The sequence below is a fragment of the Brassica rapa genome, chromosome A06 (assembly GCF_000309985.2).
Source record: "Brassica rapa cultivar Chiifu-401-42 chromosome A06, CAAS_Brap_v3.01, whole genome shotgun sequence".
Classification (NCBI taxonomy): domain Eukaryota; kingdom Viridiplantae; phylum Streptophyta; class Magnoliopsida; order Brassicales; family Brassicaceae; genus Brassica; species Brassica rapa.
The window spans coordinates 2,387,770-2,411,484 of record NC_024800.2 but is presented as its reverse complement, the minus strand read 5'-3'; the positions used below and the strand labels follow the sequence as shown (position 1 = coordinate 2,411,484).

General features: G+C 36.7%; 5 protein-coding genes across 7 annotated transcripts; 1 reads left to right on the top strand and 4 right to left on the bottom strand.

Moving 5' to 3' along the window:
• Positions 1-1,057: 1,057 nt before the first annotated feature.
• Positions 1,058-4,814, bottom strand: LOC108872195. Its single transcript, XM_033272831.1, has 2 exons — positions 4,807-4,814; positions 1,058-4,514 (listed from the first exon to the last, which is right to left on the bottom strand). The coding sequence occupies exons 1-2, from the start codon at positions 4,812-4,814 to the stop codon at positions 1,058-1,060; spliced, it is 3,465 nt and encodes a 1,154-aa protein (XP_033128722.1).
• Positions 4,815-6,142: 1,328 nt separating this feature from the next.
• LOC103871419 (RING-H2 finger protein ATL78) lies at positions 6,143-7,153 on the top strand. Its single transcript, XM_009149665.3, has one exon. It carries the CDS (start codon positions 6,390-6,392, stop codon positions 7,032-7,034), a length of 645 nt encoding a protein of 214 aa, XP_009147913.1. The 5' UTR covers positions 6,143-6,389; the 3' UTR covers positions 7,035-7,153.
• A 48-nt stretch (positions 7,154-7,201) lies between these two features.
• On the bottom strand, positions 7,202-13,271 carry LOC103871418 (proline-rich receptor-like protein kinase PERK7). 3 transcript variants are annotated; one of them, XM_009149661.3, is made up of 7 exons: positions 11,357-13,271; positions 10,198-10,797; positions 9,982-10,068; positions 9,808-9,878; positions 9,517-9,738; positions 9,270-9,431; positions 7,202-9,102 (listed from the first exon to the last, which is right to left on the bottom strand). In XM_009149661.3, the coding sequence occupies exons 1-7, from the start codon at positions 11,955-11,957 to the stop codon at positions 8,800-8,802; spliced, it is 2,046 nt and encodes a 681-aa protein (XP_009147909.1). In that variant the 5' UTR covers positions 11,958-13,271; the 3' UTR covers positions 7,202-8,799. The 3 variants fall into 3 exon arrangements, with proteins under 3 accessions (XP_009147909.1, XP_009147910.2, XP_009147911.2); XM_009149662.3 differs by having other exon boundaries at positions 7,404-9,102; positions 9,982-10,074; XM_009149663.3 differs by having other exon boundaries at positions 7,404-9,102; positions 9,982-10,074; positions 11,363-13,271.
• Positions 13,272-13,517: 246 nt separating this feature from the next.
• LOC103871416 lies at positions 13,518-15,153 on the bottom strand. The gene has a single exon (XM_009149660.3). The coding sequence runs from the start codon at positions 14,863-14,865 to the stop codon at positions 13,630-13,632; it is 1,236 nt and encodes a 411-aa protein (XP_009147908.1). The 5' UTR covers positions 14,866-15,153; the 3' UTR covers positions 13,518-13,629.
• Positions 15,154-22,676: 7,523 nt separating this feature from the next.
• Positions 22,677-23,351, bottom strand: LOC103871415. Its single transcript, XM_009149659.3, has 2 exons — positions 23,229-23,351; positions 22,677-23,137 (listed from the first exon to the last, which is right to left on the bottom strand). The coding sequence occupies exons 1-2, from the start codon at positions 23,280-23,282 to the stop codon at positions 22,946-22,948; spliced, it is 246 nt and encodes an 81-aa protein (XP_009147907.1). The 5' UTR covers positions 23,283-23,351; the 3' UTR covers positions 22,677-22,945.
• Positions 23,352-23,715: the final 364 nt, after the last annotated feature.

The following is a 23,715-nucleotide window of genomic DNA, read 5'->3' as shown; positions in this document are numbered from 1 at the left end:
CTCCAAATATCAAACTCAATATCCGGATAACTGAGTGATTCAAAAACAAGCTGGATTCCACAACTTGTTGTAATTAAAACTACTAATAACTAGTTTAGTTAAGGACCACAGGTGCTAACTACGAGATTAAGAGGTCCTGCAATTTAAAAGGAACAACATGTCCTAAACAAGCAAGACATAAGATCCTAGGCATTCCTAATTGGATTGGGTGTAGTTAAAGTATTGAAAAAGTGAGAGATTAATAGTAATTGAGGCTGTGATATCATATGCCATTGAGTGTCTATAAAACTGCAACAAATTATTTTTTGAAGTACTTTTCAGTGATAAATTGAGAAATTAGCTTAAGTAAATACCCTTAGTTACTGCAGAATCTAACTGTCTAAATTTCTTTAATCTCTCAGCAATTGAAGGTGTCTAGAAATGTTCCTTTTATAAACTAAGTGGAACAACTGCAAGACATCAATACAATTATAAATAACTATAATCAAACATTAAAGATGATCAATTTTTCCGATACTGGAAACAATATTGAGATATACTAATTTCCACTGCAGCTATTCTAATGTTTCCTGGTGGGGTGGAGGGGGGGGAGGAGTTGCGGAGGAGAATTTATTTATGATTTAACAGCGTTAAAAGTATAGCAGAATGTAATTACAGAAGCACTAGATGACAATGGTAGCTTTGGAAGATAATGTTTTAAAACACTATCATAGTGCTTTAAGAAAATTATCACCACTTGTTGGACTAAAGACCTCAATCAACAAGATAGATTCATGTATAAACTTTTTGTAATATAATAATCAGAACTATGCTAATAATATAATGAAGAAAGGTTGTGGACATACCCTTATAAAGCAAAAGACCTGTACGCAATAGGCTGTGCCTATTCATCCTAGCACAAAATGAAGTTCTCTACATTATCAAGAGAAAGATATTTAGTAGGAACTAGAACAAATAGTATATACTTAGAAAAGATATTTAGTAGGAAAGGTGAGCATATAGATATTTTTTTTTTTTTGAACACTGAATAATATAGATGAAACCCAAACCAAGCAAACTAGTTGGTGGGAGCAGAGTACAGAGATGATTTTGCAAGGGCGTCAGCAGCCGAGTTCAAGTTTCTGGAAATGAAAACAAAGGAGATACAATCAAAAGAGAGAGATAGAAACTCGATATCCCGAGTGATTCCGTGGAGATCCGCCGGGTGTTGTTTCGAGGAGATAATAGCAACAAGTGCTTGACAATCTGATTTAATACAGATTCTGGTATAGCCCGCTTCGAGGGCATTGAGGAGAGCTGTTCTGACGGCGAGAGCCTCAGCCATCAGTGGCGATGAAGTGTAGTTGAAGGTACTCGTTCCCTGCTTCAACCACGCATCCCGGTGGTCCGTGAAGATCCATCCACAGCCTGCCTTCTTTGATCCAGCCTGCCAAGCTGCATCAGTAAAACATACTACAAATGGGGATGTCAGAGTTGGTGGAAGCGTTCGGCTGAGCTGTGGCGAGGGAGATGAATATGGAGATGTTTGCGCGATGCTCCATTCTCTTGCCAATCTGATAGCATTCGCTATGATTTCCTTAGGTGTGAAAACTCTATTCTCAAAGACATAGTAGTTTCTTGCTGTCCAGATTCCCCAAGTAATCCAAGGAAAAAGGTTAGTCGCTACTCCTAATGGTGGCAGATTAGTGGCCGCTGTTGAACCGATGAAAGCTTCCGCAAAGGTGGCATGAAGCCTTGGGTCAAAGGGAGAAGACCAGATGTGTGAGCTCCATATCTGTCGTGTGAAGACACCGTGAAGAAACAAATGATCTGTGGTCTCTGGTTCTCCGCAGTGGCGACATGAGATGTTGTTGAGGATGCCTCGCCTAGCCAAATTTTCTCCAAGCGCTAGTGCTCCTTGCATTATCTTCCAGAGAAATAGATGTAGCTTTGGTGGTATTTTACTAGCCCAAATGGATTTGTAAAGGTTCTGATCTGGTAGGGGTCTCGCCTCAACTCTGTTAGCAGCTAACTCCATTGATGCAGCAACATAATATCCAGATTTCGCAGTGTAAACTCCTGACCTCGATGCTAGCCAGACAAACGAGTCCGGAACTCCCATGATGCTCGGTTTTACATTCAGTATGTCAGTCAGATAATTAGGTAGCACTTCCTTGATTCTCTGAATGTTCCAATCTGTATTTCCTCGACATAAAAAGTCCGCCACAACTAGGTCCTGATGTTCTTCATTTGCAGGTCCTATGGGTCTGGTCGGAAGAAGGGGACTCAGCCAAGGATCCTTCCAGATTCTAGTGCTTTCCCCATCACCAATGGCTTTACCCAGGTTAGTTGCCAGGAGGTCTCTGCCTGCAAGAATTCCCCGCCACCCATGGGATGCAGACTTCAGAGGTTCGACCTCAAGAAAAGACACCTTGCTGCAGTATTTGCCTCTAAGAACTCTGGAAAGTAAACAATCAGGTTTCGAGATGATCCGCCAAGACTGTTTTGCGAGTAAGGCCGTGTTAAAAGCTTGGATATCCCTGATACCAAGACCTCCCAATGCTTTAGGTGCAGTGAGTGTTTCCCAAGCTACCCAACACATTTTCCTTTTTTCCGGGGACTCATCCCACCAGAATCTTGTGAGTGCGGATTGAATGCGCTTACATAGACTCACTGGCAGTTGGAAACAAGTCATCGTGTATGCCGGAGTGGCGGTTAGGACCGACTTTAGCATAACAAGTTTACCGGCTGGAGAGAGTTGTCGGGAGGACCAGCACGCAGCCTGTTGTCTTATACGATCCACTATACCAGTGAAAAGGTCTCTCTTCCGTCGACCGAAATGTTCCGGGAGTCCTAGATACTTTCCTACTCCGCCCTCTTTCTCAATCCCGAGGTGTGATTTAACACGTTCCCGTATTACCTGCGGGGTCATGGCTGAGAAGAAGATGGAAGATTTAGAAGCATTAATCATCTGTCCCGATGACCTTCTGTATTTGTGAATAATTTCCATCAGAGAGATACAACTAAGGTCGTCCGTGCCAAGGAAAAACATAGTATCGTCCGCAAAAAGAAGATGATTTATTCGCGGTGCAGGTATCGCCACTCGCAGTCCTGAAAGATGTCCGCTGCGCTGAGCTCTTAAGCACAGCCCGGAGAGCACTTCTCCGCATAAGATGAATAAATATGGGGACAGCGGATCTCCCTGACGAATCCCTCTAGACGGGATGATCTTGCCGTGGACTGAGTCATTGATTAGGAAGGAATAGGATACTGAGGTCACACATTGCATGATCAGGTGCACAAAGGGGGCTGCGAAGCCAAAACGTGTCAGAACCTCCTCGATAAAACGCCACTCTAAACGGTCGTAGGCTTTGCTCATGTCTGTTTTCACAGCCATGGAACATCGGATAACGGCCTCCGATGTTTTGAGAGAGTGGAGGATCTCGTGGGTTATAAGTACGTTGTCAGATATGGCTCTCCCTGGGACAAAGGCCGACTGTGTCTCAGAGATGATATCTTGGAGAATTGGTTTCAATCTGAGAGAGAGGATTTTTGTGATCACTTTGTAGGCAACGTTGCAAAGAGCTATCGGTCGGTAGTCTGAAACGAGCTTGGCGCCTGTGGACTTTGGTATGAGCCTGACATAGGTAACGTTGGTGACAGTCGGTAGAAGGCCTGTTCGGAAGAAAGCTTGGATTTCCCGGATCAGTGAAGTGCCTACTGTACTCCAGTTAGAGTGGAAAAAACTTGCTGAAAATCCGTCCGGCCCAGGAGCTTTATCCGGATGGATGAGAAACAAAGCGGTTTTAATCTCTGCAGTGTTAGGTATGGCGCTTAGTCTCGCATTTGCTGACTCTGAGACGCTTGGCCTGATGGCTGAGCCTACAATCTCTCTCGTGTCTCCTTCAGTAGCATCACTGTTGAGCGAAGAGAACATCTCTGTGAAGTAAGCAGTGATCTGGCTTGCGATTTGTTCTTCTTCATAGTAGGCAATGCCATTTGAATCTTCTATTACCGACATTCTGTTACGGGCTTTTCGTCCTTTGGCCACAGCATGGAAGTAGCCAGAGTTTCTATCTCCTAGTGAAAGCCACATAATTCTACTCCGTTGTCGCCAGAATTCTTCTTCCGCTTTATACGCCAGCATAAGTTCAGCATTTAGTAAGGCGATGAGATCATCATTACCCTGGGGGTCAGTCATGGCCTCGTCCAGATTCTGCTTCAGCTTGTTGATCTTCTCCTTACTGTTGAAATGTTGTTCTCTTGTCCAGGTTGATAAGGCTCGACGACACTGAGCCAGTCTTGAGTTAACGGAAGCCTCTGGGTTGGAGTTCCAGGTATTCGCTATCAATTCCTTGACCTCTTCATTATCTCGGAGCCTACGGTCGAAGCGGAACAGACGATTCCGCCTGCGCTTAGCTGAATCAAAGACCGTGATTAGGGTCCTATGATCAGACGCTTCAAAACCTAGATACTGACATCTTCCGGAGGGAAAGCTATCCGACCAAGCCGGGTTGACAAGTGATCGATCTAATCTGCAGTACACCAGGTGATTAGATATTTACTCTCTCTTTTTGTCAGCATATAGATATTTACTTAGAAAAGATATTTATGATTAGATATTTCACTTAAAAGTTCACCAGAAAACGAACACTGAGAATTGGCATTGAAGAATAATGATTAAGACTAGGTTCCACCAATAATGGAATATAGATTATTAAGAGATGGGCTAAAGAGAAATTTGATCATAATGTTCCTGAAAATTTTCTCATGGCCTCAAAAACCCTTTGGAGAATCCGTTCCACATCATGAAAGCAAAACTCTTACTTGAGCATGATTTCAACTTGATGTGTTGTAATAAAACATTTCACTTCAGTCGTTCGAAGAAATACAACTGTATATTGTTTCTCTATGTAACCTCTGCAGTTCTATAGTCATGAAAAATCAAGAATATCAATTAGAGAGCAAATGGGTATCAAATTAAGATATTCCAAATAAAAGAATCATAATAGCATAAACTATAAAAGTAAAGTTAATTTGCTTTAAAGATGGAACCAAAAGACTAACATCTTTTTTTATACCAAGACAAAAGATAAAAGGAATCCATTTCCGAGTGACATTGGTAAGAAAAGATAGAAAAGAGGCATATTCTGCTGTGTAACGTCAACCTTTTTATCCCAAAGATACACAATCTTCACCAAAACTTATGTTTCACTGAACCAACTATTAGCAAGTAGTAAGAAAAGAAAAAAAAAAGTGTTCTATAGAAGCACCTTTCAAAGAATCTAGCTTTGATTTGGAGCTACAAGGAAAACATGTGATAAGATTCATGTAGATTTCCTCACAATTTGCAACCAATGAATGATTTTATCTCATAAAGCAAACAAAAAAGAATCGTTTTTATTTGTTCAATTCGTAGGACCAATTGCTTTAGTTCTTGATTTTTTTAAAAAAACAAAAGCATGTGAAAATAAAGAAAGAAAAAAAAAACTGTTTAGAAAAAGAAGCAGGAGCTGGATACTAATGCTTTGAAAGTGATCTTTATAGATAAAAGTAGTTTTTAACGAGTTTGATTGGGAGAGGTTCTGTCCTTTTGGCTTACTCATAGGACAGCTTAAGTTACTACGGACGGGGGTGGATTCCTGTTCCCCCAAGAATAAGTGGAATTCACTTAATGGAAATACATCATCCGTACACCTTCAGAAACCACACAAAATTAACAAAACTTTTAAAGATCCACCAATGTTAAATATATATCAAAAAAAGGCAACGAAAACAAAAGTTTAATCAACCCTTGCTTGGTTTTCTATATGAAACACTAGATCATATCATGGTGATGCCTAAAACCAAGCTAACATCTTTAGACATGAGGAACAGAAAACTCAAAAGGAACATCAAAAGTGGAAACTAACTAGCATATGAACTTAATACATGTGGTATTGCTTGATAATTTCTTTCAAAGGGAAGAAAGTGATATATATTAGAAGACTTGACACCAAAAGGAACAGTGAGATATTATCTGAATGCCGTGCTGCTATGCTAAAGATAGGGAAAGTTCACGGCTGCTTGCTCCAGTTAAAAGCTCATGGGTCCCTAGAAGCAATTCAGGGAGATTTGATTTGCTAAAGCCACAGCCACATGGCACTACCATTCGCAGCAACTGGTATGATGGACCCCATTCTCTATAACAAAGCATATTAAGCTGCAAATTATTTTTCCAGAAAAGACGAAACTAAAGTCAAGGAGGACCTTATTGTGGGCGTAATTCATTAAACCATAATTAGAAAAACGGAAAAGAACTATTACTAATTAAATATCTAAAAGATGGAAACCTTACCTTTCCTCTATATAAACAAGGCTCTCCAACGGAAACATAGAAACCCACACAACTATCTTAAAACCAATTTATCATGTCAACTTCCATGTCTGTTCCCACCATGAAACAAACTCAGATCTTTCAAGATATTCTTCGAAGTTCTTACGCAAGAAGATTACTACTTGATCAGTCACCAAGTCCAGCACCGTCCCCATATGCAGATGATACCAACTTTGATGCAAATGTTGTTATGGTTCTATCAGTCCTCTTATGTGCACTCGTTTGCTCGCTTGGACTCAACTCTGTAATAAGATGTGCCTTGAGATGCTCCAGTTTGGCACCATCCGAAGCTGGTGACAACCAACCAGCAGCTCGCTTGAGCAACACAGGAGTCAAACGAAAAGCCTTGAAGAGTTTCCAGACAGTAAGTTACTCTGCTGATTTGAATCTGCCTGGCCTAGATACAGAGTGTGCCATATGTCTCTCAGAGTTTGTATCCGAAGAGCGTGTGAAGCTGCTTCCGACATGCCACCACGGATTCCATGTCCGGTGTATAGACAAGTGGCTCAGCTCACACTCGTCCTGTCCCACCTGCAGGCACTGCCTCATCCAGACATGCCAGAAGATCGCCGACTGCAGCCAAACAAGCTCGTTGAACACTACTCAACCACCGCAAGATAGCATCATCGTGCAAATAGCACCTCTACAACCGGATAGGTCAATATACTGTTTTAGGTGAACCTAGTCACCTAGACATAGTAGCAGTAATGTTTAAAACCCGAGTAAAGTACTATTGTTTACCATTTCCATTGTAAAGTTGTAAATATTACGAGAAATGTTACTTTCTTCATAACTTAACCTTCTAAAATATATATATTTTTTGGGGTTAAATCGTTCTAGAATATTTAAAATTTCACAATTACAGGGCAATGAAAACTTTTGCATAACATCCAAATTCGAAATGTTACTAGACTTGCAAAACCTCCCCTTCGAAAAAGAACATATAAATGAAGAAGAAGTCCACTCCAAACGGTCTAATATTGTGTTTAGAATTAAACGAGATCACAAGCGGCCTACACTTGAAAACATGTTTAGCATTTCCATTGTAATTACGGGAAATGTTACTTTCTTCGTATAAAATGACCTCCTCAAAATAATAGTTTCACAATTACAGGCAAAAGTTTTACATAACAACCAGCCGCTTTGCTAGACTTGCAAAACCTCACATTCGAAAAAGAACATATAAAGAATTAGAAGTCCAAACGTGCAGACTTGTGAAAGGGCAAAACCAATTAAACAATAGTTCATTGGAAGTGGCCAAATCGCTAGGTCAACTAAGGAGCAATATCTTAATGTTAGCATTAAGAACTTTCAAGGTTATTAAAAGTCAGGTACTGCCACTAGCTAGTTTTATTTTTACTGATTATAATATGGGTTAATGCACTTTTATGTAAAAGCATATAACTATAATAATATAGCTTTCCAAAAGTAGTGGAAGACCAGCTCTTCTTGTATTGTTATTGAACAAAATTAAGCTGTGTAGGCTGTGATGATAATGATCATCAGGCCATATAAGAATGTGACAACACAAAGCCCCAGAAAAATATGTCAAAGGCCCACAAATGAGAGAAACATACACTAATGAATCCACTGAGGTGGGTTAAGGAAAAGAGAGGTCACAAGATATGGGGTCGGAGCACGAACCAATCACATGGTCAAATCAAAACATACTAAAAGAGGGGGTTGGGTGGTTCGGTGTTTTACAGATCACATGAAGAGAGTGACAGGAGGAGATGTGAGTAGCCATAACTAATTCAACAACCTAGCATCTATCAATCTATGCAACTATCTAATATAAAGATCAGTTTCACCAAACCAAACTCATCGAAAATTAAGTATAGTGAGCTGCAATCAACCACATAATTTGATACTGAAAAAGCAGTAAAAATACCATGATCGAGTTGCATCAATATATGATAAATAATAAAAAGTTTAAATGACAATTTAGTGTATTTACTTATTTGTAACAAATACCATGATCGAGTTACAACATTTGTTGTCACTGGTTAATGGAGTTCTCTCTTCTATAAATCAATCAAGGTTTAACATGTAAAATGATAATTTTTTTTTTTTTTTTGAAAAAAGGTTTTCAATTTAAATGCTAGAAAGATACAGAGATAAGGTTTTGGGGACCTTAAGAGTTCAAAGATAAAACAACATGCAACAGTTTTAAAGTCAAGAGAGCCACGAAAACAACATGCAACAGTTTTAAAACGATAATTTTGAATGAACATATTGTTCAAAAAAACAAGCATGGCAAATATTGTAACAACCAATATTTTCAATCTTTTATTATATTAAAAAATATTAGCACAAGATACATAAATTAAGAAATAATGACTTTTATTTTATTTTTGGCATTCAACAAACAAACACATCCAACAGTCATATTTTCCGACAAAAAACAATAGATATTTGTTTTAACGGATTTTGATGTTTATGGTTTAAACCCTGCGGGTAGAAGTAGTAGTAGTTTTGTTGGAGCCTCCTCCAATATTCATCTCCTCGCTGCTCGAGGAGGATGGGTCAAGCCCGTACTCACTGGTGCCACCGTACTCGCTACTTGCCCCGTAATCGCGACTGTCTAGTGTCACTTTCCGGAATTTCTTCATCTCAGCACCATATGTGCCCGTCTCATAGTCTGAGCTCCCATCACCTCCGCTTGAGCCCATGTATGAGCCCTGCCCTGGCTTCACACCATCGTTTAAGTCATCCAGAGATGCATCACCCTCCAATATCCGAACGATCTAGTACGAAAAAAAAAAGCAGAAGATTTTTAGTTTATAGTAAGCATTAGCCGAACGATCTAAGATTAACTAACGCCGAGAGTTTCTATGATTAAAAATGACTTGTTTTAAATAAATTGTAACATCTATGTAGATTTTTGATAGTAAAATACAAACTTATTATTTACCTGACTCATCTTTGGGCGGCGACGACCCGAATGCCTAACGGCTGCAGCAGCACAAGCCACCATGCGTGCCATCTCATAAGGCTCGTATTGATTCTCAAGAAATGGATCAACCAATTCTCCATATTCTCCGTCCTGAGCTGCATTCATGCATAATGGTCTTGCCTGCCAAATAAGATTAGTCAAACCATGAAACTGTTTAGTTTCATTTTGGTTTGAGTTTAGTTTAAATGAATGTACAAGTATATACCCAGTCGACCAAACTGTCTTCCATTTCACCACTCAGATCAACAGGTCTGCGTCCGGTTATGAGCTCAAGAAGCATAATCCCAAAAGAGAAAACATCTGATTTATCTGTTAATTTTCCACTTGCTGCATATTCAGGGGCTAAGTATCCGAAAGTCCCCATGACTCGAGTGGACACATGTGTGTTGTTGTCTTGAGAGAGCTTAGCCAACCCAAAATCTGCAACCTGGAGATTAATTGAAAGGAATGTTATGGAGCAATATTAAACAATTTTTTTTAACTAATTAAAACATACCTTGGCTTCGAAGTTAAGATCAAGCAGAATGTTTGAAGCTTTTATATCTCTATGGATGATTTTAGGATGACCTTAACACAATTATTAGATAAAAAGATATGAATTTTATAACTTTGGAGCTTTGATTTAAAGTCAAATTAATGAAAAGCAAAGAAAGAAACGATATTCACTCACAATCTTCATGTAAATAAGCAAGTCCTTTAGCTGATCCTAAGGCAATCTTGAGTCTAGTAGGCCAATCCATCACAGTCCCAGTTTTCCCTATAACTCCATTAATTTAGTGACAATGTGAGTTAGTTCTTTTTCTTAGAGAAAAAAAAGTGAGTTAGTTTTTATATAATTAATAACCTTTTTCAAGAACATAAGAAAAAAAAACTCATCATTAATTACCATGAAGGTGGAACTCAAGTGTGTCATTAGGAAGAAACTCATAGACCAACAACCTCTGTCCTCCTGAATTACTGCAATATCCAACAAGAGACACGAGATGTCGATGATGGACACGGCTGATGATGTCAACCTCTGCTTGGAACTCTCTGTCTCCTTGTCCGCTTCCCGCTTTAAGGCTCTTCACCGCGATCTCTTTACCATTAGGCAAGACTCCTTTGTGAACATATCCGAACCCGCCTTGTCCTAATAGATGGTCTTTGGAGAAACCTTGAGTCGCGGCTGCTAGCTCCTCATAAGTGAATGTGCTTTTGTTGAATCCCAAAGCCACTGAAGGGTGAGGTGGTGGTAGAGACGGAGCATATGGACCTGATGAGTAATTTGAGCTCATCTCATTGCTATGGATTGCATTTGCACCTCCTGAAACTGGTGCTGGTGGTGAAGGCATTGGCTGCCAGTTTCCTGGTGGTGGTGGGGGCGGTGAATTTACCCAGTTTGTTCCCATTGTTCCAGGAGGTGGAGGAAGATTGGCAGTGTTATCATTTTGGTTGTAATGTTGTTGTTGCTGTGTAGCGGCATTATTGAAGTATTGATCACCACCATCTACAGTCCCACCCAACAAAATAATTAAGACAAGACATAGATGAGATTTGACTTGAAATAAAACAATTTATAAGAACTAGAGTCTTGCAGGAAAAAGTGATTCAGCTGGTTTCTTGTGTAACAAGAAATCATTCTGAAGCTTATGAATTCGTACGGTGTATTTTCGTTTGTCTGTACATATTGAAATAGAGTAGCGGAAAATATGATTCATTTTTGGGCAAATTTTAAAAAGAACATTTTAAGAGTTCATCACAAAAATAGTACCCAATAATAGCATTCATTTGACAAAAATAAATAAAATAAATTACCCTCTAAAATTATAATTCCATCTTCACCCCCCTAATACGAAACTGTAATCAATGAACCATAAATCTAAATATGAATACTTTTTTTTTTTGCTTTTTATCGTTAATTTTCCCCGTTGTGTGTTAGTTTAATCATAAAATATGTTTGGTGATATTTGAGAATATTTCTCCGGAAACAAAATTCATGTTTTTTCTTGGCAAACAAAAAACTAATGAGGCTTAGTTAGGGTTCACAGGGTTTTGAATATACATACTTTTACCTGGAGCGAAAGCATTGCTTCCGTAATACGGCATCTGTTCAATCTTTGATTTCTTCTTCTTCTTCCGCAAGCAACAGACGCATAACAATATCATGACAAGGAACAAAAGTCCAGCTGCAGCCACAAGTCCTATAACAACACCCATGTTCGGACGATCGTTACTTGACGAGTTAGAGCCACCGTTGCTTGTAGGCGGCGCCAGTGATTTTGGTGGTGAATGGGAGCTATGTTCGGAAGTCTTAGACGGTGGTGGAGGTGGAGGAGAAGCGTTATTGCCTCCTCCATCATTTCCTTGGTTGTTTCCTTTGTTGTCACTCTGCTGCGGTGGGGATTGTGAAGGAAGTGGTGGAGATTGTGATTGCGAGGAGGGGGTTGAAGATTCATACGGTGGTGGTGGAGGTGAGGAGGAATTTTCCGGTGGAGGAGGTGATTGTTCTGGTGGAGGAGCTAGGGTTGGAGACGGAGGAGGAGAAGATGTTGTTTGACTGTCGGAAGTAGGAGGAGGAGATGTTGTTTGGTCGTTGGAAGAGGGAGATGACGGAGAAGGAGGAGGAGGTGCCGGCGGTGAGTTCTCCGGGGACTGCCCCTCCGCCATGGTCTCTCTCTCCGGTGGTGTCAATTGAAAGCTATTTGAAACAATGGATACCCACCTCTGTTTCTGTTCCTAAGATTAGGAACTAGAACTCCAAATCTTTTAAGATTCTATTTTTAAGAAATTTTTTGATTTTGTTTTGGTTATTTCTATGTTTGGGAATTATACAGCCCAGCAAAGTATTAAAATTTAAAATTCTGTTGTAACCGAGATGTTAGCTAAGAAAATTTGTTAGTTATAATGATTTTCTTGAAAGTTGAAAGTGAGACCTTGCGCTTACTAGATGGGTGCTCTAACCAACTGAGCTACAAGAGCTGTTTGCATATTTATTTTCCTTTCCAAATTTCTTATTTACTTGTTTTCTAACAACTAAGCATGTATAAAAGCAAGATATTCGAGAAACTGAATTTTGGAACTGAATGCTGAAGAATGGAAGATTTAAAAAAAAAATATATATATATATATATATATACACACAAGCAATGACAACTTAGGAGATGACCACCTACGGTAACTTCTACTGTAAAAGACTTACTAACAATGGAAGTGAATGAAAGTGAGATTGAAGAAGCAGTCTGTAGTATTGGAGCTGATGTGCACTTTGAGCAGACGTTTTAACTGCAATGTTTATCATATTTGTTGGGATTTTTGTTGGAAAATATGTGATCAAGACAAAATCTTCTTTATTTTAAGATGAATATTGAAATCACTAATACAAACATTTGTATAATCCCAAATGAAAAACCAAATACATGTTTCTGACTATCGCCCTACTGGATTATATAATGTTTTTTATAAACTATATCAAAAATTCTAGTGAACTGTTTCCAAACTCTTCCCAATAAGACTATTTCAGAAACACAGGCAGCTTATATCCTAAGTAGAATAATCACTGATGATAATGTGACAAGAATTTCTAAACTATATGTGACCACTAAAACTGATGTCTCCAAAGCGTATAGACTGGAAGCTGAAAGTAAAACACTCTTTGTTTCAACGCAACATTCATGGCGTATGGGAATATATGTATAGTTTTGAAGGTGAAAACAAAGTTCTCATAGACTCAATTTGTGGAAGATGGAAATATGCATCCATCGATTACATTCTTTCGGATATTTTATGTGGAGTCAGAAATTTTAAAAATACTAATTCAGTTTTATAAGGATATTAATAATCTGTCCGCACATAGCCTAACTAAATATGGATATATGATACTCAAAATAGGTTCCTTCATAGTTCAAAGTTGCAACCAACTTCATGGATGTATAATTGTTTGTACAATGATTACGTCCACTCTTACTAATCGTTATATAAGACTTTGCCGGAAAATAATTGTTTCTGACAATTTTACTGCTTATCTTTCCACTTTCTCAATCTGATAATTTTGAAGCTACAACATATATTTCTTTTTATTTCATAAGTTTATTTGATTTTGTAAATATTTCAACCAAGATAAAATCTGTTCTTTTGACTTATGGTTGATGAACTTTTAATGTTTAACATTGTCACATTCAATATAATTTCACATTCTGAACGAAATAAAAATAGTAAATAGATTATATATATCGCCAAATAAAAAATATATATATTATAATGTGGTGATAAGACCAACTGCCATTTTATGTCTGAGAAAACATCCAACTTATAATTTAAAAAAAAAAACTAAAGAGGACAGTCACACATGTGAGGATGAGGGAGAAGCAGTTGAACTAGGATTCTTGCGAACGTATTTACGAGCCCAAACATGTTTGCCATCAATAGTGAATTTTCTTTTATTCCCTGGACCCACAATATCATCCATCTTCGATGCACATTCCATCTTCAACACCATCCTCGCAAACAACGGTTGCTCATTCTCTTCCACCTCTTGCATCAGTATCGTTTCTATCACTTCCCCAAATATCCTTGTAAAGTAAACCATAACCTCTGACTCCGAAATGGGATATCCTTTCGAAAAGGTCAGAAAAACAGTCCTATCATCCGCCAGTACCACCACTTCCTCGCTCTCCGCCTCCTCCGCGACGGTCTTGTTTGTTTCTTCTTCAACAGGAAGAGTTGTAGTAGGAGCAGGAGTGCTTTCTTGTTGAACACTTGAGGTTACTTGTTGAAACCTCATAGGAGTTTGATGTTGCGCACTCTGCCTAGCAGGGATTCCTTGTTGAACACTTGACCTAATAGGACTTTGATGTTGAACACTCTGCCTAGTAGGGATTCTTTGTTGAACGCTCTGCCTATTACGGATTCCTTGTGGAACACTCAACCTAATAGGGGTTTGTTGTTGAACCCTTAGCGGAGTAGAGATTCCCTGTGGAACATTAAACCTATTAGGGGATTCTTGTTGAACACTTAACCTGATGTTGCTCATCTCCTCGATAACTTTCTCCCTCTCTAACGCCGCCAACAATTGCTCCTTATACATCTCTCCCTTCACGCATAAGTCATCAAAAGCTCGGCTGCAGATATCATTCATATTCTTTATCACACCAAGGAGGAGAGTTTCGCGGTGTTGATGGACGTATCTGAGAGTAAGCCTGCCTCCAGTCAAACGCAAGAGCAAAGGTATAACCGAACCATCATCGTTGTTGGCAACGAAGAGCGTTGAATAATCTAGGTTGTGTAAGATACTTAGACACACATCGACTTCGTTGGCCACCGCATCGATGAATGCGTCTGATAATTCGACGAGAAACGGTGTTAGGTTTCGAGCGTACTCGATTTGCTCGAGCAAGAAGAGAAAAGCAATCACTTGAGACGTTTGGTTCGTGTCTCGGTTAAGATCAAAGACAAGACGACTGAATAAGGTCCTGTCTATTTTGTGAAAAGCATAGTACTCCTCACGTGTTACACCCACAATAGATGAAGGAAGGTCTGTGAAAGCCGAAAACGACGAAGAAGAAGTAGAAGAATACATGAGGGTTTCTTATATTTTTATGGCGGTGGTGCAGTACTTTTAGTTTCTAGACAGTTTAAATATATGAGACATTCAAACTGGTGAAGAGGTGCGATCTTTTTTTCCCTATAATATGTTTTGCGTCGTTCGTGTCTGTAATTAATTATATCGAAAGAGGCTCTGCATCGCTGAATGATACATCATAACCCTTCGATTATCAGGGATGATTCATCCCCCCAACCCTAATTTTTTTCCTTTTTATTTTTGTATAGTTTTCATTTTTTTCCTTCTAGTTTTCTTTCCATTACGGAAAATTCGTTGCTATGCATGTGTATGAATATGTATATGTGTAAAACTTAAACATAAAGATAAATTTTATCAGAAAAAAAAAACAAAAAACTTATAAGGTAAAATCCTATGTATATGTATGTATATGTAACTCAAAGGCCCATTTCTATGTATGTGTGTATGTAACTTAAAGTTCCATTCCTAGGTATGTGTATGTAACTTAAAATGCATTCATTCATAAGGATCCGAACGGTGACATGCGGAACAATTACTTGTTTCTAACAGTAACAAAAGCCTATAGATATATGTATATATGTAAGTCAACATTCAAAGCTTAAGAATGTTTATAATTTGTTTTATTAAATGTTTTTGTATATTTACGTGCTTATTTTGTCAAACTTTCAAATTTTATTTTTATCCTATTTAACTTAATAGTTATCACTTAGACAAAACGATATATATATTAGATGCAAAACAGAGTATTTACTTTTAATATGTGTGAAAAAATTAAAACGTTATATATGTAATATAAAACAGAAGAAGTATGTATATATGTATATTGTATGTGTATATGTAACTTAAAGTTGCGTGATAAATATTTATTTACTTCTCCTCGTTAGTATTTTTCCCTATTCTGAGTGTTTTTTCTCTCCCAGGCACAAGTTACAAAAGTGGTCCTTGCCCACTAGTTCTACCCTCTAAGGGAAAATTCAATGGATAAAAGACCTCTTTGAGTATTAATTACCCGCCGGGTTCCACCTTCGACTTCGTCAGAAGGTCCGCCTCAGCCGTCGCAGCCGGCCTCCCCTGCAGCAGAGAAGCTCACCATGATGCTCCTCGGTGCCGATAAAGCTATATCTAGTTCTAAGGCGTTTTTTGGTCTCCTCTGTATTTAACTTAACCTCTCTGCTCTGAGTCGGTTTGAGTTTAGTTTCACCGCTATATCCGTGAGCTCGGATTCACTCTACCAAGTTAGATTCCACTACTACTTCTATGTATTTCGCTCAACTCCTCTGGAATATATTTTCTACTTGATGTAGTTTGTCTAATTCCTGGATCTACTTCCTGCATCAATGCCAGCAACCACTTCCTACTTCAGTCATGACGCACCACTACTCGAGGTCGAAAATGGGGAAATGGAAGGATGAGAGTCTTCCTCTGCGAAAATCCCTTGTGAAGATACGAAAATTCAATATCGCTGATCTCATTGAACGTGACATGTTTACTCTCATTGGTAGAGTCACCAGTCCCTCTATTCAAAAAACAAGAGCTCTAGTGGACTTCTTTCTCCAGGAATATTGTTGGAAAAATAACCGGCATATATTTGGGTCTTTTCCTGTTCCAGTTCGGGTTCGAGTCTGAACAACATCTCCAATCCATTCTTGTCAAGTTCCCTTTTCACTTTAAAAAATGGATGATGATCTTGCAAAGATGGGACCAGTTATCTCGGATACCTTTCCTGCTCTAATTCCGTTTTGGATTAACATTATTTGTATTCTTCTACACTACTAGAAAAATGAGACTATCAATGCTATAGGTGATGCGCTTGGTCCTATTGACGATTGGGAAGTCGATAAGGCTAGATTGAGAGTTTAAGTGAACGGATTGAAGTCGTTTATCATGCGCATGGACATCCAGTTACCTTCTCGTGAGGTTGTTGAAGTGGAGCTCAAATATGAAAAGCTAGAAAACATTGCTTGTTCTGCAAGTCACAAGCTCATGAAGATGGTGACTGTCAGCTCCGTTCATCAAGACAACACCAGGAAGAACGAAGACACCTAGGAATCTCTCAACGAAATACCTTGATGAAAATTGAAGAAGATAAAAGACGTAAAGATGATAGGAAACATGTTAGGATCCAGCAGTCCTCTCATAAGGACGGGGCTCGTTAGCCAAACTATAGAGGAGCTGAAAACAGAGGGATCTCTCTCTCTCTCTCTCTCTCTCTCAGTATGCACCTTCCCGCAATGGATCGCAGAGAATCTCTAATTTCGAAGAAAACCGAAGAAGCTACGATCATAGGAGTTTCTCACGCCGCAGCTCTCCACCTCTTAGAAGAACCTCACCTCATCAACGAACACCTAGCTTTAGAGAAGCAGCAGAAAGGAACTCGTCAGCTTCATGACTCCAAATAGATGGTCCATCGGCTATTGAACCCTCTTGTAGAGCCCAACCTCTCCAAACAAAGGAATCAGTTCCAAGTCAAACCAGTCTCCAGTAACAAGCTCTGCAAAGATCCCTAACTTGACCTCTAGCCTCTCAAACCCTCGGGTTAGCCCATAGTCTGGTGGAGAAAGAGTGTCTGCAAAAGAAAGACTATATGTTCATCCGTAAAGAATTCCTTCTTCTTCTGCCAAAGAAGGCAGCTCAATGTCTAACTCGTTTCCAGCTACCAATCAGACAAATTTAGAGAGGAAAGCAAACCTACCTTCTCTTCAGTATGCACCTTCCCGCAATGGATCGCAGAGAAGCTCTAATTTCGAAGAAAACCAAAGAAGCTATGATCATAGGAGTTTCTCACGCCGCATCTCTCCACCTCTTAGAAGAACCTCACCTCATCAACGAACACCTAGCTTTAGAGAAGCAGCGGAAAGGAACTCGTCAGCTTCAAGACTCCAAATAGATGGTCCATCGGCTATTGAACCCTCTTGTAGAGCCCAACCTCTCCAAACAAAGGAATCAGTTCCAAGTCAAACCAGTCTCCAGTAACAAGCTCTGCAAAGATCCCTAACTTGACCTCTAGCCTCTCAAACCCTCGGGTTAGCCCACAGTCTGGTGGAGAAAGAGTGTCTGCAAAAGAAAGACTATATGTTCATCCGTAAAGAATTCCTTCTTCTTCTGCCAAAGAAGGCAGCTCAATGTCTAACTCGTTTCCAGTTACCAATCAGAAAAATTTAGAGAGGAAAGCAAACCTACCTTCTCTTCTGTGTGACCCTCAGACTGGAATACAGTCAAGTGAAGAACGAGTGTCTGCTAAAAAAAGGTTATCAATTCAAACGGAGAAGAGAATTCGTGCTGGACTTGGAGACTCAAACTCTGATTCTAAGAACTTTCAGGAAATTAATGTCCAATACCTCGAGGACACCTTCCAGCCTTCAATTCTAAATAACATTACTCAGTCGTCGAGTTTGAACATTTTTGTTTTTGGTAGACTTGGACCATGCGAGAGATCCCCTATCCGAACTCTAAGTGAGGACAGAGTTCATGTATCACTCCAGTAGGACTTCTGCATAATTTTTAATTAATCTAAGAATATCCTAGATTTACATAAGGGTTCAATTAATCTTGAAAATGAAATGCAGTCCATGGATAAACTTTTCTCTGGATATTCAAATGGAGCCTAAAGTATGGATTTATATTCATGTGACCATAAGGTGAAGTGTAGTGGAGTGTTTTTGAATCCGGGCTGCATATCTCCCCAAGTCCACCTACCAATAAACCACGATATAGGGCACGAGTAGTCAGAAAAGGTTCATGCGATCGCAATCACGAACTCACGGGCTTTGCTCTTGCTTTTTTCGCCAGAAATTATGTCTTAAAACTTATAGTGTTTATTATTTTGATGCTTGATTTTAGGTACTTGCCAGACATAATCGATGTCAAAACCCACAATTAACAGAGGCAAACATGATGTGACACGGAAAGATTTACCTCAGCTCTCTAACCAACTAGTTTATTTGACTATCTTGAAGTGTTATTTATTGTAAATCTGTAATTATGTCGTATATTTTTTTTAATGTATAATCGTTAGGGATGGGCACGGAACGGATACTCATGATTTAAAGGTATCCGTAGTTTTTATTTTTAAAATTCTATAGCTAAATAAGTAATTTAATAAATAAATATTGTAAAATTTACATTAAATTTAAGAATTATATAATTTATATAAAAAATTTAATATATATATATAAGTATATAACGAATCTAAGTGGATTATATAAATATTTTGATTTATTTTATTTTTTACAGATATTACGTATTAATATTTGATTTGATTCAATACCATGAATATCCAGATTTTATGGAATTAAACAAATAAAAAAATCAAGAAATGGAACTGAACTGATCAGAGTTTGTGGCCATGAATCTCTTTTTCATGCATTTTACGCTTTTAGTATTAACATGAATCTGTTTATGATGATAGACAAAAAAAACGCTTTTAGTATTGACTTTGAACATTATTGTTCTTGTCCATCGCATTTACGAAAGACAAAATGGTTTCTTTTGTTATTACTTAGAACATTATAGTTGGTAGTATATCTAAGCTACGATCGCTCGTACAGTATATATATATATAAGTTAAGAAAAAATAAAATCTTAAGAAAATTATACCAGTCTTTCAAATCAATACTATGACATAAGGTTTAACATTTTGAAAACTCTAAATAAAATATATAAATATACATTATGAGAGATATTAGGCTCATCAAACTTTCTTTATTAAATACTAACACTTAACTACAACCACTAATTACTTTATTAATTTAATCTTCTAACATAATAGGAACTTTTAGTGGGAAAGTTATCCTAGTACAACTCCATTGAGCAGATTTTTACCGATTAATTTTTTTCCACAGTTTTATAAAGAAACACAATTTCATGTTCATTGACCTACATACATTGCGCGGTCCAGTAACATTAGTTAAATCGTGGATCCACTCAAGTGTTAAGGTCATTCGGCGGAGTAATAACAAGTTTCAGCATCTCATTTTTCAAGTCTTAGGTCATTTCCCTTGAGTTTCATGTTTAAGTTTCAGGGTTAATTTTACGTGTACACTAGGCGAGTTTCATGAATCAGAAATTTGTAACCGTCACTATTTATTTCTCTCAGATGGTAGATGAAATGACCTATTCGCTTAGTTAAAAATTTATTGTATCCCTCACCCTTGGCTCATCCTAAGTAGCTTGTTTTTCTTTTGATAAAGGCCTAAGGGCATCTCCAACCATACTCCAAAACCCACTCCAAACTTCATTTTACAGTAAAATTATCTTCAATTCCACTCCAAAATCCACTCTAAAATGGAGTAATAGATATAATTACTCCAAATATGGAATAAACCAACCAGGGACGAAGCCACGTTACGGAGAGTGGTGGCACTTGCACCCATAGTTATTATGATATTTAAAATTTTACATGTAAAAATATGAAATTTTCAGTGGTTCACATGGTAAAACCCAACCTAATGCACCCATAGTATTGCAAGTTCAAATCTCTTCCATGCATATTTAATTTTTACTACTGATAATGCACTCAGTCAATAACTCCTCTAGATTCGTCCCTGAAACTAACTCATTACTCCAAAATGGAGTTGAACTTTTTTATTTATAAAATAGTTCTTTATATCTAAATATTTTCGTTTTTAATAAAATATTATTATAAATAATATATAAATATTATTTTACTATATATATTATAAAAATTAATGTTAATATTTCTTAATCATATAAATATCCATCTAATGAACTATTTTAGGAAACAAAATATATATAATATAAAACATAAAAGACCATACATATAAAAAATAAAAGATAAGCACCATACAAAAGATATATAATATAAAACATAAAAGATCATACATATGAAAATGGACTATTTTGCAAATAGTATAAATGAAAGATGATATTACTAATTTTTTAATAAACATAAAACAAAATATATATTTAAAATATTCTATTTTGGAGTAGGAAATAAAAGATAAGCACCATACAAAAGATCTATATAATATAAAACATAAAAGATCATACATATGAAAATGGACTATTTTGCAAATAGTATAAATGAAAGATGATATTACCAATTTTTTAATAAACATAAAACATAATATATATTTAAAATATTCTATTTTGGAGTAGGAAATGGAGTAATACATTGGAGCAAAACTCAACTCCATTTTAGAGTTACTCTATTTTGGAGTAGAAAATGGAGTAATACATTGGAGATGCATTGGAGATGCTCTAATACATTAAAGGGCATCGCCAACGCTACTCCAAAACCCACTTCAAACTCCATTTTGCAGTAAAATCATCTTCAATCCCACTCCAAAACCCACTCCAAAATGGAGTAATAGATACGATTACTCCAAAATGGAGGAATAGATACGATTACTCCAAATATGGAGTCAACCAACTTATTACTCCAAAATGGAGTTGAATTTTTTATTTATAAAATGGTCCTCTATATTTAAATATTTTCGTTTTTAATAAAATATTATTATAAATAAATGTATAAACATTATTTTACTATATATATTATAAAAATTGCTGTTAATATTTCTTAATTATATAAATATTCATCTAATGAACTATTTTTATGCAACAAAATATATATAATAAAAAACATAAAAGACCATACATATAAAAAAATAAAAGATAAGCACCATACAAAAGATATATAATATAAAACATAAAAGATCATAGATATGAAAATGCATTATTTTGTAAATAGTATAAATGAAAAATGATATTACTAATTTTTTAATAACATAAAACATAATATATTAAAATATTCTATTTTGGAATAGGAAATGGAGTAATACATTAGAGCAAAACTCAACTTCGTTCTCGAGTTACTCTATTTTGGAGATGTTCTGAGTAGTTTGTTCAACTTTAATAATGATTTAGTTTTAATTGATTTGGACTCTGGCTGGCCGACACTTCTTGTTGAGCAACAAGAAAATTACTCTGACTTTTGGTTATATATAACTGAAGTTTTTTAATCACTTACTAGAACAAGGTGAAATATTTTGTGTTTTTTCATTTATTTGTTTCTGACAAAGAAAAGATATAAGAGCGTTTGTTGTCCTTTACTACTACTTTCTCCTAGTTACTTGAAACAATTCTATTTACTCATACTTTCTCCCTTTTGAAAATATCTACGTTTAAGAAAATAATTATTTTAAAAAATACTTTTTGCATTTTTAATATATTATTTGATGATAAATTGTGAACTTTAAAAAATATAATTACATTTATTAAAATTACATTGGTAAAATGTTGTGAAAAATAGTTAATCACAAAAGATAATGTATTAATAATCAAAATTTAATATATATTTTAATATGTGTGAAAATTTTAAACTTAGGTACTTTTTAAACTGAAGAGTACAATTTTATCAGTCAAAGCCTTAACGTAGATTTGACGACGACCTATATGGATATAGCACTTCTTTTTTTTTTTGTCACGGAAGGATATAGCACATATTATTTGAATAACACCATATAACAGTATAATACTGTACAGTCGGCCTGCAAATGTCTGTGCAGATGTTTAAGCCAGAAAAGCTGTACGTAGGGTGATATAGCCAGAAAAACTGTAGTTTCTCTAAATCAGTAGTGTATCTGTTAGTTTACTGATTCTTAAAAGGATGATATTTTCTTCGCAAATACAATGAAAGCAGTTGAAAAAAAAAGCTGTCAAATATTAGGGGAATAATTGGTTAAAAGACTAAAATTTTAAAATTTCATTCTTAAGTAACGTTAAAAAGTCATTTAGAGGAAAGTTAACCCTAATCAAATATCCGTAAGAAAAACCCCCTCGAGATGAGATATTGAAATTCCTTATTTTCATATAGTACATAATATAAGAAATACACAAGAAGCCCATTACCACACAAAAGACTCACATTACTGGCATTTAAAAATCCCTTATAGCTAGGGTTTACATTTCTTCACTACGGAAAATATACCTAAGTCAAACAACTCAAACAGCTGTTCTTTGCTCAATTAATACACACATATACCTGCATGTATAAACCGATACATACACAAACACAGAGCCATATATATATATATATATATGTGTGAGATTTAATTAATCATACGTTAGGATTGTGGTAGATGATGACGATAGATTTGGTTTTAAAATCCTTGACGAACCTCTCTTCTCCTGTCCTAAATGGATTGTTGAGAAGCTCTTTGATTGGTTCAGGTAATGGCTCATTCTTCATTATCTTCTTCCAATATTCCTCTGCAACTCCTCCAGATCTTCCTTCACTCAGATTCACAAACTATACCAACAAAATGCAACATTTTTTAATTATATATACATGTATAAATCAGATCTTGATCAGTTAGGGTTTTAATATAAAGAAGCTTTACCACGAGAAAGCTGAAAAGGACAAAGACGAAGACCAAGTAACGTTGTTTCTTCATATTTTTTAACTTTTGTTTTGCTGAGGATTTTTCTGGATCTATGATAAATCTTTGGGGTGTTAAGTTTTTATATATAGAGACCCTGTTAGAGGAAGTTGATTTCTTGATAATAGTGATAATTCTCCTCTAGCTCTTTGCATTTTAATTATTATGAAAATAATTTAATATTAGTACATTGTAAGGTCAACTTTGTACTGTGCATATTTATTTATAGTAATATTACTGTAACCAAGTTTTTATGTTTATCTAAATTTCAGAGTGGTGGGCCGCTAACTTGTGCAAGGATTTTTGTCTATTCTTCTATGGAGCGATCAACTATTACAGCTCAGAGAGCAACACAAACATTTTTTATATGTGATAACAATATATAACTGAAATAATTGAATAGAACATAGAAGAATTCTATGATTTATAATGCAATTTTTTGAGCAAT

What these genes read in the sequence shown, in the direction of transcription:
- LOC103871418 (XM_009149662.3), bottom strand. Translation starts at nt 11,957, where the DNA reads ATGGCGGAGGGGCAGTCCCCGGAGAACTCACCGCCGGCACCTCCTCCT. An exon ending in ATCTTAACTTCGAAGCCAAG is followed by an intron (nt 9,739 to 9,807) that starts GTATGTTTTAAT and finishes ATTAATCTCCAG; the next exon opens with GTTGCAGATTTTGGGTTGGC. An exon ending in GCCGCCCAAAGATGAGTCAG is followed by an intron (nt 9,103 to 9,269) that starts GTAAATAATAAG and finishes TTTTCGTACTAG; the next exon opens with ATCGTTCGGATATTGGAGGG.
- LOC103871415 (XM_009149659.3), bottom strand. Translation starts at nt 23,282, where the DNA reads ATGAAGAAACAACGTTACTTGGTCTTCGTCTTTGTCCTTTTCAGCTTT. An exon ending in TCCTTTTCAGCTTTCTCGTG is followed by an intron (nt 23,138 to 23,228) that starts GTAAAGCTTCTT and finishes TTGTTGGTATAG; the next exon opens with TTTGTGAATCTGAGTGAAGG.
- LOC103871419 (XM_009149665.3), top strand. Translation starts at nt 6,390, where the DNA reads ATGTCAACTTCCATGTCTGTTCCCACCATGAAACAAACTCAGATCTTT.
- LOC103871416 (XM_009149660.3), bottom strand. Translation starts at nt 14,865, where the DNA reads ATGTATTCTTCTACTTCTTCTTCGTCGTTTTCGGCTTTCACAGACCTT.